Source organism: Platalea leucorodia (genome assembly GCF_965183815.1).
Source record: "Platalea leucorodia genome assembly, chromosome: 5".
Taxonomy (NCBI): domain Eukaryota; kingdom Metazoa; phylum Chordata; class Aves; order Pelecaniformes; family Threskiornithidae; genus Platalea; species Platalea leucorodia.
The window spans coordinates 90,328,137-90,344,771 of record NC_138827.1 but is presented as its reverse complement, the minus strand read 5'-3'; the positions used below and the strand labels follow the sequence as shown (position 1 = coordinate 90,344,771).

Below are 16,635 nucleotides of genomic sequence, written 5' to 3'. Positions count from 1 at the left end.
GTCTAACACTTAGAGCTTGTTAAGATTTGCATTATATGACGTGCTCGACCTGGGATAACCTTGCTGAAAAAAGGTTGCACCTTCAAGTTATATGTGTCTATATGATATGGGATGCACATGGAAGAGAGCTTATATTGACTCTCAGCTGTCGGTGGAGCCTGCAGTGCTGAGTAGTTGCTGGATATGAGCTGTGCAATCTTGAGAATAATGAAATCCATCCAACTTGGGTCCTGCGGTGGCCCTTTTGCCATTTTTCTTTAGGAATGAACCAACGTGTAATAATATCTTCTTGGAAAGATTTAAACATACAGAGGAAATACTACTTTTCAAAATGTGTTTATCTATATAGATCACATAGACAATGGAATAGAAGAATGACATGGCAAGAGATTCTTTTGGACAAAGTGATGCTTCAAATATACCTTTGTTTCTCTCTTCCATGCACTGCCTAAAGCAGCTTTGTGCACATTGTATTTTGTTCTATTCAGTTAAAATAGACCTATCAGCTCAGATGGTGCCTCTTGTCTGGTTCTTTCTCAGGTTCTCAGTGCAGCTGCTTTCACAGAGGGCTTCTCGCTCTTCCTTTTAGAACGTGACATTCTCTAGCACGTCTGTGCAGAAGATCTTTCTGAAAAAACAGAAGGACAGCAATTTCCTCTAACTTTGCAGAAAGATCCAAAACAAACCGATGTTAATAGGCAGCTTTTTCATTATTGGTTTTTAAATAGGATTTGTATTTTATTATTCGTTTTGATTGCAGATGCCTCATCCACAAAGACCTCAAAGCCTACCGAGAAGAAGACCAAGAAGCCTAAGACCACACTTCCCCCTGTGCTGCCAACAGAGAGTAAGTGATGGTGATTTTGATTACTTCCTTTTCACTGGAAACAAGAGTGCTTTGGGATTCTGTGGTCATTCCCCTCTGTGTGCAGGCATAGTATCAGAAGCTTGTACTGTTCCTTTAACCCTTGCACATAAGTCAGGTGAAATGAGTTTTTGCCTTGTGGGGATTGGAAGTGCGTGCTGAAACTGTGAATTCAGACCTAGCCCACTCTATTCCCAGTTTTCCATAATGGGGCAAGAAACAACACAGATTTATTTTTGGCTGCCTCCCAAAGAGCACAGGAATTCTCAAGTAGTTTGTTTCAAGTCGTGTTGTGTCCTGTGTAGACAATATACTGTCTTACCATTGGTAGGCAAGGTATCTTGACTGAAATGTCCTTTTTGAAAATTGTCCTTTTTTCCATGACCGTGGGGAGTGCTTTGGTGAATTTTACATTCCTTGTTTTAAGCCTAAATGCTTTACTTGCTTTTAATGCTTTCTGAAATAACAAATCAGCTATAAATTCCCATGTTTGCTACCCTGCATACATGCATTTGATTAAGAGGAAACTTTAAATGGTAAAGGCAGCACAATAATGTCAATTTAGAAATTCCTAATACCACTACTACTACCACTACTACTTTTGAAATTCAGTGTCCATACAAATATCTCTTAAATGAAACACTGGACTTTAGATCTAAGGGTCCACCACGTCAGTTCCTAAAAAAGATGTAAAGACACGGTTCTAATGGAAACATGAATTATTTTACCCAGCTCTCTCTCAAAAAAAAAAAAAAAAAGAAAAAAAAAAAGAAAAAAAAAAAAAAAGAAAAAAAAACTATAATCTGATTTTCCAGCATGGAACATTTTCAGCTGCTTTCAGCAGGACTCAGTGCAGTTTTGATGATCAGATTGATGATCACAGGTAATAATTGTGCTTCTGGAATTGCTGACTTCCATAGAGCTATGCCCTGCGCTACAGCTATTTCTGAGTTGCTGGCTGAGCATTATAACTTTCCCTCCAGCCAGTCATTTGGGGGTGTGGGAAGGGTCACACCAACATGCTCCACGTCTGCACCTGAGCTTCAAAGGCTGTAAATAATAGCAATTAAGAACAATCATTTTGTTCTTGAACATCAATAGAAAAGAAAGTTTTAAAGCCGTTTAAAGCTCCACGGGATAGTGTTTTGAATAGTGTTTTCTATGCACACAAACGCATACATTTCCTCTGATCCTCCCAGCAGCGTTATCAATTGCAGGTTTCCCAGGAGAAAGTGTGAGCTGGGAACTAAGTCTAAATATGCGGATACATGAGCTGATCCACATCCTGCTGAAATCACTGCTTGTCTTGCTGTTGAATTTGGTAAAAATTGGATACACGTAGCAAAACAGAAGCTAGCAACTCTGGATTCAGAAATCATTGGGAAAAGAAGGTTGAAATAATGGTGAATGGTTTTCTTAAGGTTGCTCCATGGCATATCATATCAGTGTTTAAAGTTCTTGAACTTCTCATAAGCTCTTTTTTCAAAATACCTTTAAAACATCTTTCCTGTTGCACTGAAAACATCAAGGTAACCAGAGAGAATGTTAGGGAGCTGGGCTTTGGAAGAGCTTTTGGAAAACTTTAGGAAAATACATATTTAATTTTAAAAGTATTTGGCTGCAGAGATTCCACAGGTGGTTTTTAACATCTCAGCCTCAGTCTCTGAGGACTGTGGGTATTTGTCTGCCTGAAATGAGTGTTATATTTGTATGTTTGTCACGGGCAAAATATACAAAACTGATCCAGTAGACTTCACAGTTTCAATTTAAACTGAAATCCCTTTCAGATGTAGAGATTTTAAAGTTCCTTTCCTGAAAGAGAATGGGCTTAACAAATCAGATATTTGTGCATCTTTACGGTATTTCTCTCGAAAAGGTTAATAAAGAATGACTATGAAGTAAGATGTCCCAATCTAATAAGGAGATAAATTTTTACTCTGATCTCTTCTAGTCTTTGCTGCCATATCAACTCAACAACAGTCCTAATGGCAAGTAGAGTGTAAGGAATGATATTGAAGAAATAGAGAACAAAAATTCCTAATAATCCCACTGAATAAATTCTGAATTTTGAATAGTGAATTCAGTCACAACGGTATATACTGTATGGGGTACAGAAGCTATATACTCTCTGTCATTTTTAGAAATACTTCTCAGGGGAAAAAAATCCATATTTTTCATTTTCTGTAAGAAAGTGCAAGTCAAATTTCATGATTAGCAGCTATGTCAACCTTTTCTCTCTTCAGATAAATTATAAGTGACACTTGTTTTTTTGCCCTAGTAGAAATCTTCCAGAAAGTAATTAACTTTTAGTTCCCGAAAGCAAAGAAAGATCAATATTTTTTTTTTTTTTTTTGTGAAAGAGAATGCATGTTGTCAGTATGTTAATCTGTAGAATTTGTCTCACTGTGAGAACAGTTGCTGACCCGGGTAATTTGACTGCTCATTCTGACAACGTTATTACTGGAAGCTTGGGTTTTGTAAGCTACAGAAATCCAATAGTAAATAAAATTTGGGGCATTACCTCTTTTGAAATGCAATGCATACTAGACTCTGGTTTAGAATAAGCAGTTATTCTCAGAAAAACATCTATGAAGGCAGCTTTGTAGCATTCAACGTTTAACAATATCTCTGAATGGATGCTTGCAGTGTTTACATGCAGAAAGATTGTTCCCATGCTAGCAAATTAGGAAAATTATGATGTATTTCTTTTTGCTTACAATTAATATTCTGTCACCAGAATTTAGTAATAATTATGACTCTGCAGAATGCAACTCTGTAATGATAAATAGAATAAATAATAATGTTTCTGAGAATAACAAACAGATCCAGCTTTGAATCTGAGTGAAATCGATCCTGAAGAAGAATGGAGGAAGGACACTTCTTTTTTTAATGTTGGAATTGGTTCATTCTTCACTGACTGTACTGACTTAGGCTTTGTCACTTGTTTCTTTGTTAGGTGGATGTGAAATGCTACTGAGTTAGAATAATAAAGTGTTACGTTTCTTCTGCACAGATAAAAAAGACTAGAAGAGGCAGTGGAAAATTGGACCCTTTCATTATTTATCATACTGTATACTCCATGCCAGAACAATCAGTGGATAATATAAGGGTCTTCTAGTTTGACATAACCCTGCAGCAGAGGCACTAAGCTAAAAATTCTCACTACTTGAATGTTTCTCTAGGGACCTTTGAAAGCATTGAAATTAGAAGTTACTTTAAATTAGGCTTAAAGGGAATTGCTTATTGAAATTAACAAGGCCACCTGCAAAATCTTCGGTCGCTATTAAATAAATGTTTTTGGCCCAACAAACTGTGGAAAAAATCAAAGTGCTGCTTGAAAATTTTAAGAGTAAATAAGGATTTGATGGTTTATAAAGAAATATTCTCTTTTTTAAAAAAATCCATTACTACTCCGCACTTCCTCCTTAATGTGTGTTACACTGAGGACCAAAACAGCAGTAAATCATAGCTTGAGTAATTAGCCCAAGTTCACACATTCGTTTGCAGACCTAGAACCCAACTTTCTTGATCCTCAGTCTTGTGAGTAGTTTGCACGCCACATACAAATTACTATTGATTTTTTTAAATTGACATCTCAAAAATTTACATTAAACATGAGTTTTCCAAAAGGCAGATTTTTTTTCAAAGTTTTTTTTTCAAGATGTACTGGGGGAAAAGGCATACTACCACAGTTAAATGCTATTTCTTAAAATTCACCAGGGCTGAGCAGAGCAATATAACTTTACTATAGTAGGAAGAAACTTTATCCCAGTCGTTGCTACTGAGAAAAGAATTGGCTTTAATGCTTTAGAAAATAACCCTCCTAAATCTAAGCATTGGATTAAAGTGTTTGGAAAGAAACGCCCAGTGTTTTTTGTAGGGCTAATTCACAGCACTGCTTCCAGTAAATATTAAGAAATGGCAACTATCACCTGTCATAATCAGTGGTATGAAAACCTAACAGGATATCCTGGATTCCCTCATCTGAGTAATACACTTGTTAAACCCACTGTTCTCATATCCAGACCACATGCATTGAAGGGATGACCCAGCACAGAGTTTGATTGCACAAATATAAGTTCTTCTGCTCCATTAAAAATAAAGTTATGTCAAAGAAAAAAACTTCCTCCACACACCTTCAAGTAAAGGGGCCCAAAATACATTACTTAGCAATATTTGGTATCTTGCTAATATAAATCTTTTATATCTGCTACCATAGAAAATCTGTTTGATTTCCTGTCAAACACATTTTTGGTTAAGTAACGATGCATTCTCTTGCTGACAGTTGTTAACAAAATGTTACCACTGACACTGTCCAGATCAAATCCTCTGGAAGGCTGCACTGTTATCTTCCCAGATCTGATTTCTCAACATTGTTGGAACTTGAATGCAAGGCTGAGCAGTGGCATCTCTGAAGCAGCATGTCACAAATGTAAATATGTCAGACAGGACTCCTTATCATTTTATACATAGTGGGTGGGATTCTAAGCATTTTAATTACCATGGAAAAATTACGAGTCAGTGGCCAAGTGATTAGCATGCAGTTCTGTTATTTACTGTTCAATAAACAATCTTGTCAGAGAATCCAAGTCTACAAGCACCATTTTAAGAAAATGTCATTAAAACATTAAACTTGATGTGTCCAGTTTAGATAACATATAACTAAATCAGTAAACACTTCAAGTTTTTTCTTTATTTCCATTCTATCAATATAATATGAAACACAGCACTGATGAGCATAAAATGTTTCAAAACTGTCCTTTTATGTCAGATTGTTTTTTCCTCACTATAAAACTTGCCACTTTCTAAGGGAAGAATTCAGTTATTAAGGAAGTAAATAATCAGGTCAGAGATATTCTTTTAATTGCAGAAATAAGAGCACTGTATAGCAGCTGTGATCTGGTGACAGTACTGCTGCAGTCCTCTTTGGTCCCTGGGATAGTCTGAGATGCTTTTGAGGGTCAATGAGGCTATTCCAACCTGTTCTCTCAGTCCCATTCATTTCCCAGAAGGTCCATGCTGCTCTACTCCTGGCTGTTGCAAGAAGAACCAAGACATTTTTCTGCACAGGGAGTGCAAGTAGTTACTGTGTTGGAACAATATGAGTTGCATTGCCAGGGAAGCCTCTGACCAAACTTTATCAGGGAAAAAAATTTAACCTTTTTTCTTAAGAGAAGCTGAAAGTTCCTCTTTTAGTATATGTAAATAAAATTGCCATGAGCTATTTTTAAGACCTAATATGATTTCTCTGAAACTCTGAATAATGAAAGGTGCTGACTTCATTCCTCAGGACTGAGGTCCAAGGTTAAATAGCTGTGGCACAAAGCCAACCAAACTAGCTGAAGTAAAAAGGCAATGGAAGGTTTAACTTGGTGACTCTGAAGGTTGGTTGCCTCCACAGGTGAAAAGAAAATTCAGTTACTGTACGTATAAAGAGAGAAATGGAGAAACACTAATTTGTTATATAAATCACTTCTCCTTGATGCCCAGTTCAGCACCGTTTAGCTAATTGCAAGTACGCGTTTTGAATCTCTGCCAGGTTACTTTACAGCTCACACCACACTGACATTTTCTGAGTTAATGTTGGCACAGAACAGTATTTTCCATGTGTTTTTCATACAGTTCATCCTACATAGCTGTGTGTTGACAGAAGAAGACAGAAATGTTTATTGACTGTCTCATGCAGAGAAAAATGAGTACAGTTTTTGCAACATGGCCTTGAACTGAAGAGGTGCCACGAACCATTAATTCCCAGTTAAGTTATTGACTAGAGATTGTGGATCTGAGGCATGTAATAGAAGCATTGACCAAAGTTTCTTTTCTATAAAACAGGGACGTAAATCCTTTGGTTTAATTAATGTGCAAAAGCACATAACACCTAGCTTTTCCCGCTGAAATAATTTGGAGCTCCTGAATGTCCAAATGACCTGACAGTATTTTCCTACTTAATAGACTGGGTAGCAGGCTAGTAACCTCGTTTAGATTGCTGTTCTACACACTTGGGCACAGCATTTTAACATCTAATTGTAGCTATTCTCGCAGGACATGAGAAATATGAAAATTAAATCTATATTTAAGAAATGAACATTGTTGTCTTGCTCCCACCAGAGCTTTTAGGGGAATTCACATGACCTGGGTTGTTTGTGAGCTCTATTTGATACTGCATCTCTTCTGCGCTGCTCAGAATTGCTTTAATTGCAGAAATTGCTCAAGCACGGTGCTACTAAACTGCTATGGGATTGTTTCTTTCTCCAGCTGAGCTTTTTTAAAATACCGAGTTACTTTTGGTGTACTATGTGGCATTATTGAAGCTCTGAGTGTGCTAGTATATGCTAGCTCTCTCTTGACTGGAATGCAAGAGTGAGTATTTCCTGCATTTTTATTTTTATTTTGAGAAGGAGGAGGCTGGATTTTTTCAATTAGTGGACAATCTCTGCACGATTTAGAAACTAAATATGGGATGTTGCAACAAAATGACGGTTGTTTTTAATGAAAAAAATAAAAGCTATTAAAAACTGCCCTGAAACACGCAAACTCAAATAACTGACTTGTATGGCATTTAGTTTTCTAATTTCTGCTTGTCATCAAATTTAAGCCAGAGTTGCTTTCTATTTTATTGTATTTAGATAATAAACAGTTATTTGGAAACAGTATGAGGAATTTGCTCTTTGAGAAGCAATGAAGCAGAACTGTTTAAGCTTTCAAACCTTGATGAAGTGTTGAGGCTACTGGTGCTAGTGCATTGTCACTGTCATTTTTCTCTGTAGCAATTAGCATAGGTTCATGAATGTATGAATAAATTGGTAAGTAATGATGTGTTGTCTTTTTCTACTACAAATGTAGCCATCACCTTTCTCCTATTTCACCTTATCTGTGCTAAATAATACCTGTAATAAGTTTTTGTACCATCAAGGAAGTCTGTGACAGAAACAAGGATAGAACTGAATAATTCATTGCCTTGACCACAAGGCCAAGTGTTTTATTTTTTTTGTACTTCTAGGTCTCAGTCACTCCATGCTTTTCAGTATAGCAGTGAGTAGTAAAGGTTTACGGACAACAGTCACCTTTGATTCAGACCCTGATATCCATCCCCAGAAGGGTCCGAAGCAGGTTAGACTGTGATTCATTTACATGTGGGAGAGAGAGACTTCAGAATGTCACATCCCACATGTCTGAAACATTCAAGTGAGATGGGGAAGAAGGAGCAGGGACTTGAATCTGGGTTCTGCATCTCCTGTATAAATATTCTTGTTACCATGATATCTGACATGTTACGGATATGACTTCTTTTTTCAGTTTCTCTTAAAGGAAACTCTGAGAAAAACAATTTAGTTCCTCTCAGAAGATGAAATCTTGAAAAGTTTTGCATGAGGGGAAAATGGTTTCCTATGTGACTGTAGTATTAGAGTATGTCATTAGCCCTTCTCCTATCCTGAGCTCAAATGAGGCTGTTCCATAAGCAGACAGAAGCAGGAAAATATCTTGCTCTTTATGTTAAGGGAGTTAGGTACTTATTCTGCTTGTTTACCAGGTGCTGAAATCCATCACTATAGAAGACATGCACATAATTTTAGGCATGTCCTTCACGGAAGACAGTAGGAATTATCGACTGGTTGGAGATGTTATCTTGAATACTGATGTTTTTTTCAGACTGTAAGAGTTTTACTTCATACTTTATGAAAGCAAGTTGTGCAGAGAGCCATTTCAGGGGAGGGCTATGCCTATTTTTAGTAAAATTCCAAAAAAGGGAAACAAAAAAGAAAGACAGAGGCTTCTGAACATATCTGCTCTCACAAATTCAACATCAGGGCAAAGAACGGCACAACCAAATGTCCCACAGCTATCAGCCTGTATGGGATCTTTCCCTTTTTTAGTTTATGTCCCCCCACCCCAGACACAAGCTGTCTAAGAGGTAAACCTGCCTATAAAGTTACATAAATACCAGCCTTGTAATGTTTACATTAAGTTGTTTCTAGAAGGCAGATTCATTTAAGGAGGGAATATTATGTCCTTTTTCTTCCAGGCTGGTTTTCAGCTTCAGCCTGTTTCAATGTAAGTATCAAAAGAGAGACAAACTGTCTTTTTTAAAAAAAGCGGCAGAGGCAGACTTGAACTAACATTTCCAAGAGGCTCAAATATGTTAATGAAAACAATCATTTGACCTTGTCAACTTTGGGTAATCTTATTAGATTTTTTTCACTAACTGTCTCCAGTAGCTTTTGAAACAACAGCTGCATTTCAAAAAGATGCAGGAGATGAGCTGGTATTCCTAAGGAAGATCTAAGAACAGTGGAGTGTACGCCATTAGCCAAAGAAGTCAGCTTCACAGACCCAGAGACACATCCTTGTTCTTAGCCCCTTCCACACTGCCCCTTCCGTTCATTTCGGCTCAGGGCTATTTGTGTCTGCAAAACAGGATATTCAGCCAGCCCTTCCAGCAACCCTTGGCAATCTGCATGGTTTGATGAAGTCCAGTGACAATCTGTATATCCTCAGTCAAGTGAATGTCATGTCCTGGTGGGTAAAAAATAAAAATTAAACAAAAATTTTGTATTTACATATAAAAAGCAGCACCCTAGCTGAATGAGGTGATGGGTTCATGTTCTTTGCTTTGCTGCTATGGAAATCCTCATTGAGGTGAGAGCCTTTTAAACCGCCTTAAGCATAGCCCTTAGTTATTCCAGGGCTAGGAGGGACACCATGCATTTTTTCCACTGACAGGATAAATGTAATACCTGGTGGTTCATTATACACCCTAGCCTGTATAGAAACATTGTTCTTCAACAGCGATGAATTGAATGTCACTGACTGTAGTTGTGAGTGAACAAATTATGTTATTGGGGTCCCTTCTGTGACGAACTGAGAGTGGCTGACAGCAGGCAGAGAAAAGTGAGAGAGGTATCTGACTATATAGATACCCATTCTGTGCGTGTATTGCGCAAAGGCAGAGAATGACATTGTCAGCCAGGAGGAAAAAAATCTTGAGATATTAAGAGTCAGAGTGAAACATGAACATTTGGAGAATGGGATGATGCCACCACCACCTTGCTTGTTAACTAAGATACTGCAACAAATATACAACATAGGCCAAGAGGTGATAGCTGAGTGAAAATCATGCTGGATTAAGGAATTTGCTTTTCCTGCTATTTGTCTGCAGTGACATTTCTGAAAAACAGCAATAGTGTCTGCAACCCAAGATGGCACTTGACAAATGGTGCTTTTTCCTCATTGTTGGTGCTCTTTGTTCATATCAGGCTTAACGGAGTGTGAAAGTAATCAAATTCATGTCATTGCTTTAGTTTGTATTAAAAGCCCTTATAGTTCTGAGGAGATACCCAACAGCTATTTCATTCTCAGTTTAGAGCTAAGAGCAGAGAAGCTGACATCAAATACAGCATGCGCACACACACACACAAATATTTACATGTTTTAAAATCACATAACTGAGTTAGTTTGCATGGGATTATGCATCTAATGAATAACTAATGGATTACTTCCATTAATAGGGATGTTTCACAGCAGATGATAGGCCAGACTCTACAGCCCTTCCAGCTGGCACCTAATCATATAAGTAGTTTCATCCCTGTAACTGTGACTACAGCCTGAAATAAATGAGTTTCAGCTCAGGGTGTGACTATACAATGACAAAGAGAAAAGCTGCTTTGAAAACACAACTTGTTGCTCATACAGCTTGGGCAGGAAAAAGGAGCTGGAAATATATTTGCTGTCACTTACTACAGCAGCCAGGGTACATGGCAGTCTGTTCGTGACCTGAAAAGTAATGGGTCCCTTTAATGAGCAGTAGTGTTCTCTGAAGGTCTCCATTTAAATAGGGTTACGCCCACATGGAAGACACGGCAGGACAGATACCTAGATCATGTCCAGTTACACTAGGATAAACACCTCACAAGTACTAATCTAAACCTTCAGTTCTGCTGAGCTGACAGTCATAGAAGAAAGGCTTCCTTGGGACATATCCAACTATTCTTTTTGACTCAGCCATAAGTACTGCAAGAATATCCTGCCTCTCCAGTATTGCGTTTCTGGTTCCAACAAAATCAATAAAGACAGAGCACATAAAAGCTAAGCATACCTCGAGAGAAAATTACTATGAAATGAAAGTTTACAAACAGAAGGTGGCAACAACTTCTGTATTCAGTGCATGGTGAAATATTCCCCAGAATGAACTGAATAAACACTGGTGTTAACAGCTAAACCATTATATATTTATTAAAGCATTTGGTATTTTAACAACTTATAGCATATCAGTTACTATCTCCAGTGATTCTAAAACTTAAAATCAATCTTCACATCTGTCTGTTGCTTGAGCTATAACATTAGACTCCCATGGTGGGTTCACAACTCATGGCTCCTTATTCATGCACAGCTTGTAGTTTGCTGTAGCAAAGGGGGTTAAAATAAAAGACTCTGTATTGGTTTGGTGGATTTTTGAGGATTTTTTTTTTGCTGCTCAGTGTCTTGCTACTTTGAAATAACTTAAGTAAACAATGAACCAAAAAACTCAAATCTTTGAGACTATTATGGCTATCACTAGGCACGTATGTATATGCTGCCAGATATTCAAAAGCACTCAGCAGATACTGCCTCTGTTGGAGGCAATAACATCTTAAAAGCCAGACTACTTCAATCAAGCTGCCTACCTGAGCGTAAGAAAATAAGAAATGTCCTTTCACAGCAGAGGCCATCCTCTGACAAGGATGCTTAGGACAGCAGATAAAAAGAGAGTGCTCTAAAAGGAATGAACCCCTGCGCTTCTGGAATTCAGTGGTTTGAAGGCATCCAGACTGTTACATTTAATGGCCACCACTAGACCTAACTCCTATGAATCTGTCCTTTTGAACCTGTTTATGTTTTTGTCTTACAAAACATTACTTGTCTGTGAACGTAGCTTATGCATGCTATATTTTAAAATACTTCTTTTGTTTCTTTTATGCTTGCTGCTCGATAATTTAATTGGGTGGCCCCTAGTTCTTGTTTTGTGAAAAACAGTTAAGAATCATTTTCTACCTTCCTCTCTTCTCTACTTTATTTCTACCTATTATTCACAATTTGTCTTCCCAGTATTTATATGCCCAGATTTCAAATTCTGTTTTGACCCTTTCTTTTGTGAATTTAGCAAAAAGTTGTCCCTGCCTAGGGAAGAGGATGAGGCAGATGGGCAATGCTAGTGTTTACTGCCTGTATATCGCTGTTTCTTTCCTAGCTCACAAGTGGTGTAAGAAGTAGTATGTGGTGTTAACTACCCTAGTTTTAGCTGACCTCATTCAGCACTGATTATACTGGAAATCTCACCAGAAATTCAGTATGAGATGGATCTTGGCCCAGTGTTTTCACCCCAGTTAAACTGCTATAAGGAATGAAGTATGACAGAGTATGGGAGATGTGTAGCAGATGATTGCTTTGATTCTTTTAAAAGTTCTGGCTTCAACTGTGAATATTCTGAGGATCATTCAGGATAATAAAAGTGTTTTTAAAAATTATTTTTAATTTTTTAGTTTAATATGCAGAAAGAACATATTAGATTTTCAACTGCCAACAAAGCATCGCTTTGTAGTTAAGCTGGTACCTTCCAAAGCTCACCATTGAATTAACTTTTTTTTTTTTTTAACCTAGGCGAAGCAACAGTGAAGAAGAAACCAGCTCCAAAGACTCCTCCAAAAGCAGGTAATTTGTTGCATGTGTCATCCTGTAGGAAAAAATAATAAACCAATACAGTTTTAAAGAACAGACACCACATTTCTAAGTACAGCTGCTTGCCTACTAAATTTGTTTGCATATGTGATTAAACATGAGTATGACGTTCTACAAGAAGAAAACTGGAAAGCAAAGTCCATTTTTCAGACTCGTTCATAAGGTTACATTGCGCTAAGACTTAAATTATGAGCATGCAAAAAGTTACTATTGAACAAACTATAGCAAGATCCTACCAAATGTCAGCAGTAGTGTTGGAACAACACACCTTAGCCTTCAGTGAAAGATTTTTCTATGCATCACAGAATGCCACCTCTGCAGGAGTAACTACCACAGAGAAGCTGATAGATTCTACGTTTCCTCATAACTGGCATTATGGTAACCTGTTCATGTATTTGCGTTCTCCTAGGCAAAGCTATCTATATTTAAAGTTACCCAGAATGTTACTTTATAGGAACCTGCTTTCAGTGTGTTAAAACTTTGTCACACTTTTAAACTGTTGAAGCTGTTTTCTTTGCCAGATATGTGCTTCAGCCTAGTTTCATTCAGATATTTCAAAACAAAAACACTTTTCAAAGAACAAGTCTAGGGGAATAAAAAAAACCCACTTTGTTTTAATTACATTGAAAAGAAAAAGAAAGCACTTTTTTCATGCCCAGTAGCCCTGTGCTTTGGACAGGAATGTTACATTTGGCAGTGAGGTCATTCTAATGTTAGAGAATGCCTTTTACTGTTTCTGTCAAAGTGTCCTCAAATCTGCACACATACACCCCACCTGCCCTCCCCCCCCCCCAGTATTTTACTGTGCTGCTCCTGTAAAGCAACAGAACAGGTTTCACCCTGGAGTTGTCCACGCTGTGATATTTCTGGCATCTGTCCCTATCAGCTACCAGGGGTCTGGCACGCTCCGCATCACACCAGAGTCAGGAAGTATCACTATTAGCAGAAGAGATGTTCTGCCATCTATTGATACCCAGGCAGTGAGAGGGAAGAGGAGGTGAAATACCTGACCCAGACATGGAGGAGTATGCATAGGACTGCAAGATTTAAAAGAAGCACTGTAATACACAAGCAAGAAGATCTGTCATTGCTTAGGGGAAAATTGAGTGTGTTGGAGAAAGACATCAATTTCCTTCCTTGTCTCTCTTAATAGATGTCCCACATGATGTTTACCTGGCTACTGAAGCTAGAATCTTCATAGGCAGGTGTTGAGTCAGACCCCTCAGCACACACAAATTGATATGAAGTTAGCTGGAGCCATTCTTCAAAAATAGGCAGTGCAAAAGAAAAAAGGAGTTTCTCTGAAAAACTCAACACAAAATTTCATAAGCTGTATATTTGGAATTAGTGGTATGTCTTAACACTTTTGGCCCTTGGATTTCTGCACCTTGGTCTTGCACGAGCAAACTTCTGACGGGTAGATTGTTATTGCTTCACTACAGTGGAATTAACAATGTCCACGGAATTGTTTCATTGCAAGCAACAGACAACTGCTAATCTGGATTTGAGATGCTGCTCTGAAACTGTTGAGCTGAGAGATGTATGTGTTTGGAATTTTAAGAAAAATAGAAAGTACAGTCACATTAAGAGAGATTTTTTTTTTTTTTTTCATCAGCTACTCCTCCTCAGATTACTCAGTTCCCAGAGGACAGAAAAGTCCGTGCGGGTGAATCAGTGGAACTGTTTGCCAAGGTGGTAGGAACGGCACCCATAACTTGCACCTGGATGAAATTCCGTAAGCAGGTAAATTGTTTTCTAGTCTGTTTTAACAGTCACTGAAAATGTAGAGCTGGAAAGGAATTCCAATGACCCATCTTGTCCATCTCCCTTCCCCAGGAACTGGCAGAGTCCATGTCATTCCTGCCAGATGTTTTCCTCACCTCTGCTGAAAACGTTCCAATGACAGATTTCACAACCTCCATTAGCAACCTATTGCAGTGCTTAAATATCCATAGAGTTAGAAATTTTTTCCTAATGACAAACCCAAATCTTTCTTGCTACAGTTTAAACCTGTTGCTGCCTGTCCCCTCCTATAACAAATGACTGTTCCTTTGAGAAAAGCCTTAGACCATGTAATTAAAGGATAGGTGATGTGAAAGATACAGGTATCTGAAAACTATCTGTCACAGGAAACGTTTCTCTCCTTCAAAAATAACCTCTTCCTCACTGATGCTTGGTCTAAAGTTATGTCAGAGGGGCAAAACGCCATATAAGAAGCTTGAGTGAAATGTCTTACAACACAAATGTCACCGTGCAGGGCACAACAGCAGTTATGCTGCCATGAGTGCCCTCACCCCCTCGGTTTAAAGTTCCTTCTGCTTGAATTAATTTCCTTGAACATGTGTCCATAAGGGCAGTTTCTAATGAGAGTTGCTTTAGCGAATAATAAAACCACTTTAAATCAAATAACCCAATATGCAAGTACAAACTGGAAAAAGAAGTGACATGTTAGGATAGAGCAAATATAAATATGTACTGTAGCTTCTATTCTGTTTATTTCATTCTGAACTCATTATGCACTCTATAGAACATAAATAAAAACATCTCCTCCTACAAGGAAGTTTAGACTCTAAATCCAGATGTGTCAGCATTTAATTGAAAGAATTCAAAACAGTTCGCTAGTGCAAAGGGTGTTCCAGAGTCCATCTTTGCTAACCCCAAATAACCTGTTACTTTAGGGGAAAGGATGTTTTTTCCTGAAATCCTATATTTGCTTAAAATTCTTTCATTTCAAGACTGGAGTTAAAAAGTGGCCTACTCATTTCTACAAAAATAGGTCTCAGAAGCTCCAGTGATATTCACTGTCCTGTTTTGCTGAGCTCTGTTTTAACACGTAGGTAAAATGTACCCCTCAAAACTGAGTTTCTGGTTTGTGCAGAATTCTGAGTTCATTGATGAATACAACAATCCTATTTACATAGATTTCAAGGCCATTTTTGTATACAAAATCTATGTGATAACAGAGACCAGCAACTCATAATACCCGTATCAGATCCATAATCTGTGATTCTACACCTTTTTTCCTTTGTAAAATGTTTTTTTTTACCATCTTTATACTTTCTTCTTTAGTTATTCACTATAAAACAATCTAAAAGGTTGCAAAATCGTACATTAAAATGACATAACTTTTTAAATGGTTCATTATGAATGAGGTAGAAAAGAAAAAAAAACGAGAAAGGTTAATAAACACTGTAGGAGGACAAGTGAGGGCAGCAGTCTTTCATTTATTAAATTAAATGGGGAACCAGTTACTATGTACTGTGCTGCACCATTATTTTGCTTTCTTTTTCACTTATACTTCACCACACATTGTTTTGTTTTTAGATTTCTTCCTCTTCTGTAAATGTGGTTGATTTCAACTCTGTTCCATTCACAGTCCTAAAAGTAAAAATCACCTAAGTGTTCTTACAATTTTCCGGGGGGGCTATTTGTAGTAGTTATTTGAGCAGATCCAGTAAGCGGTGAGTTGTGATGTCAGCCCTGCCGCTGTATGCTGCAGCATGCAGGAGGCACTTGTCATCTCCATGTTCCTTCCTCACATCCCCTCAGGTTCAAGAGAGCCACAGTGGCCTCTCACAGGTATATTCTGGACAAATACCTTTTGCTTGAAGAAAGGGAATGTCACAAAATTGTGACCCATGCTGTTGTACATGATGGCAGTCTACTGGAGGGATGCTGGAACTGTGCTCAGTTAAAAAGGAGAAAGCCTTTGAAAGCCTCTTCGTTAGCTGAGGAACAAAGTCCATAGGGGAAAGCCTTTGAAAGCCTCTTCATTAGTTGAGGAACAAAGTCCATCATTTAACATTGCCAATTGTTGGAGCTTCTTAACTATGACCAGTGACTTTCTTTTGGGAACACACGGATCCAGCTTCCTGTTCCCCACAACCACTGCAAGGGCTTTCCCTGCATACTTTCAGGGCTTTCCCTGCATAATGCAGATCTAGGGTTTTTTTTGATTTTTTTATTACTATTACTCTTTGACTAATTCTAATGAAGCAAAACATATAAGCCAGCGTAGAATTTCAGAAGAATAAAGTACGGGGGCAGAGGGGAACAAC

General features: G+C 37.9%; 1 protein-coding gene across 6 annotated transcripts in view; it reads left to right on the top strand.

Annotated features, from left to right (window-relative positions):
- Positions 1-16,635, top strand: part of MYLK (myosin light chain kinase) — a 220,239-nt gene that overhangs the window by 158,271 nt on the left and 45,333 nt on the right. For all 6 annotated transcript variants that reach the window (XM_082311647.1, XM_082311644.1, XM_082311646.1 and 3 more), the window contains 3 exons: positions 761-847; positions 12,500-12,550; positions 14,193-14,320. In XM_082311647.1, the coding sequence (XP_082167773.1) occupies positions 761-847; positions 12,500-12,550; positions 14,193-14,320 (266 nt within the window). The remainder of the gene's footprint in view (positions 1-760; positions 848-12,499; positions 12,551-14,192; positions 14,321-16,635) is intronic.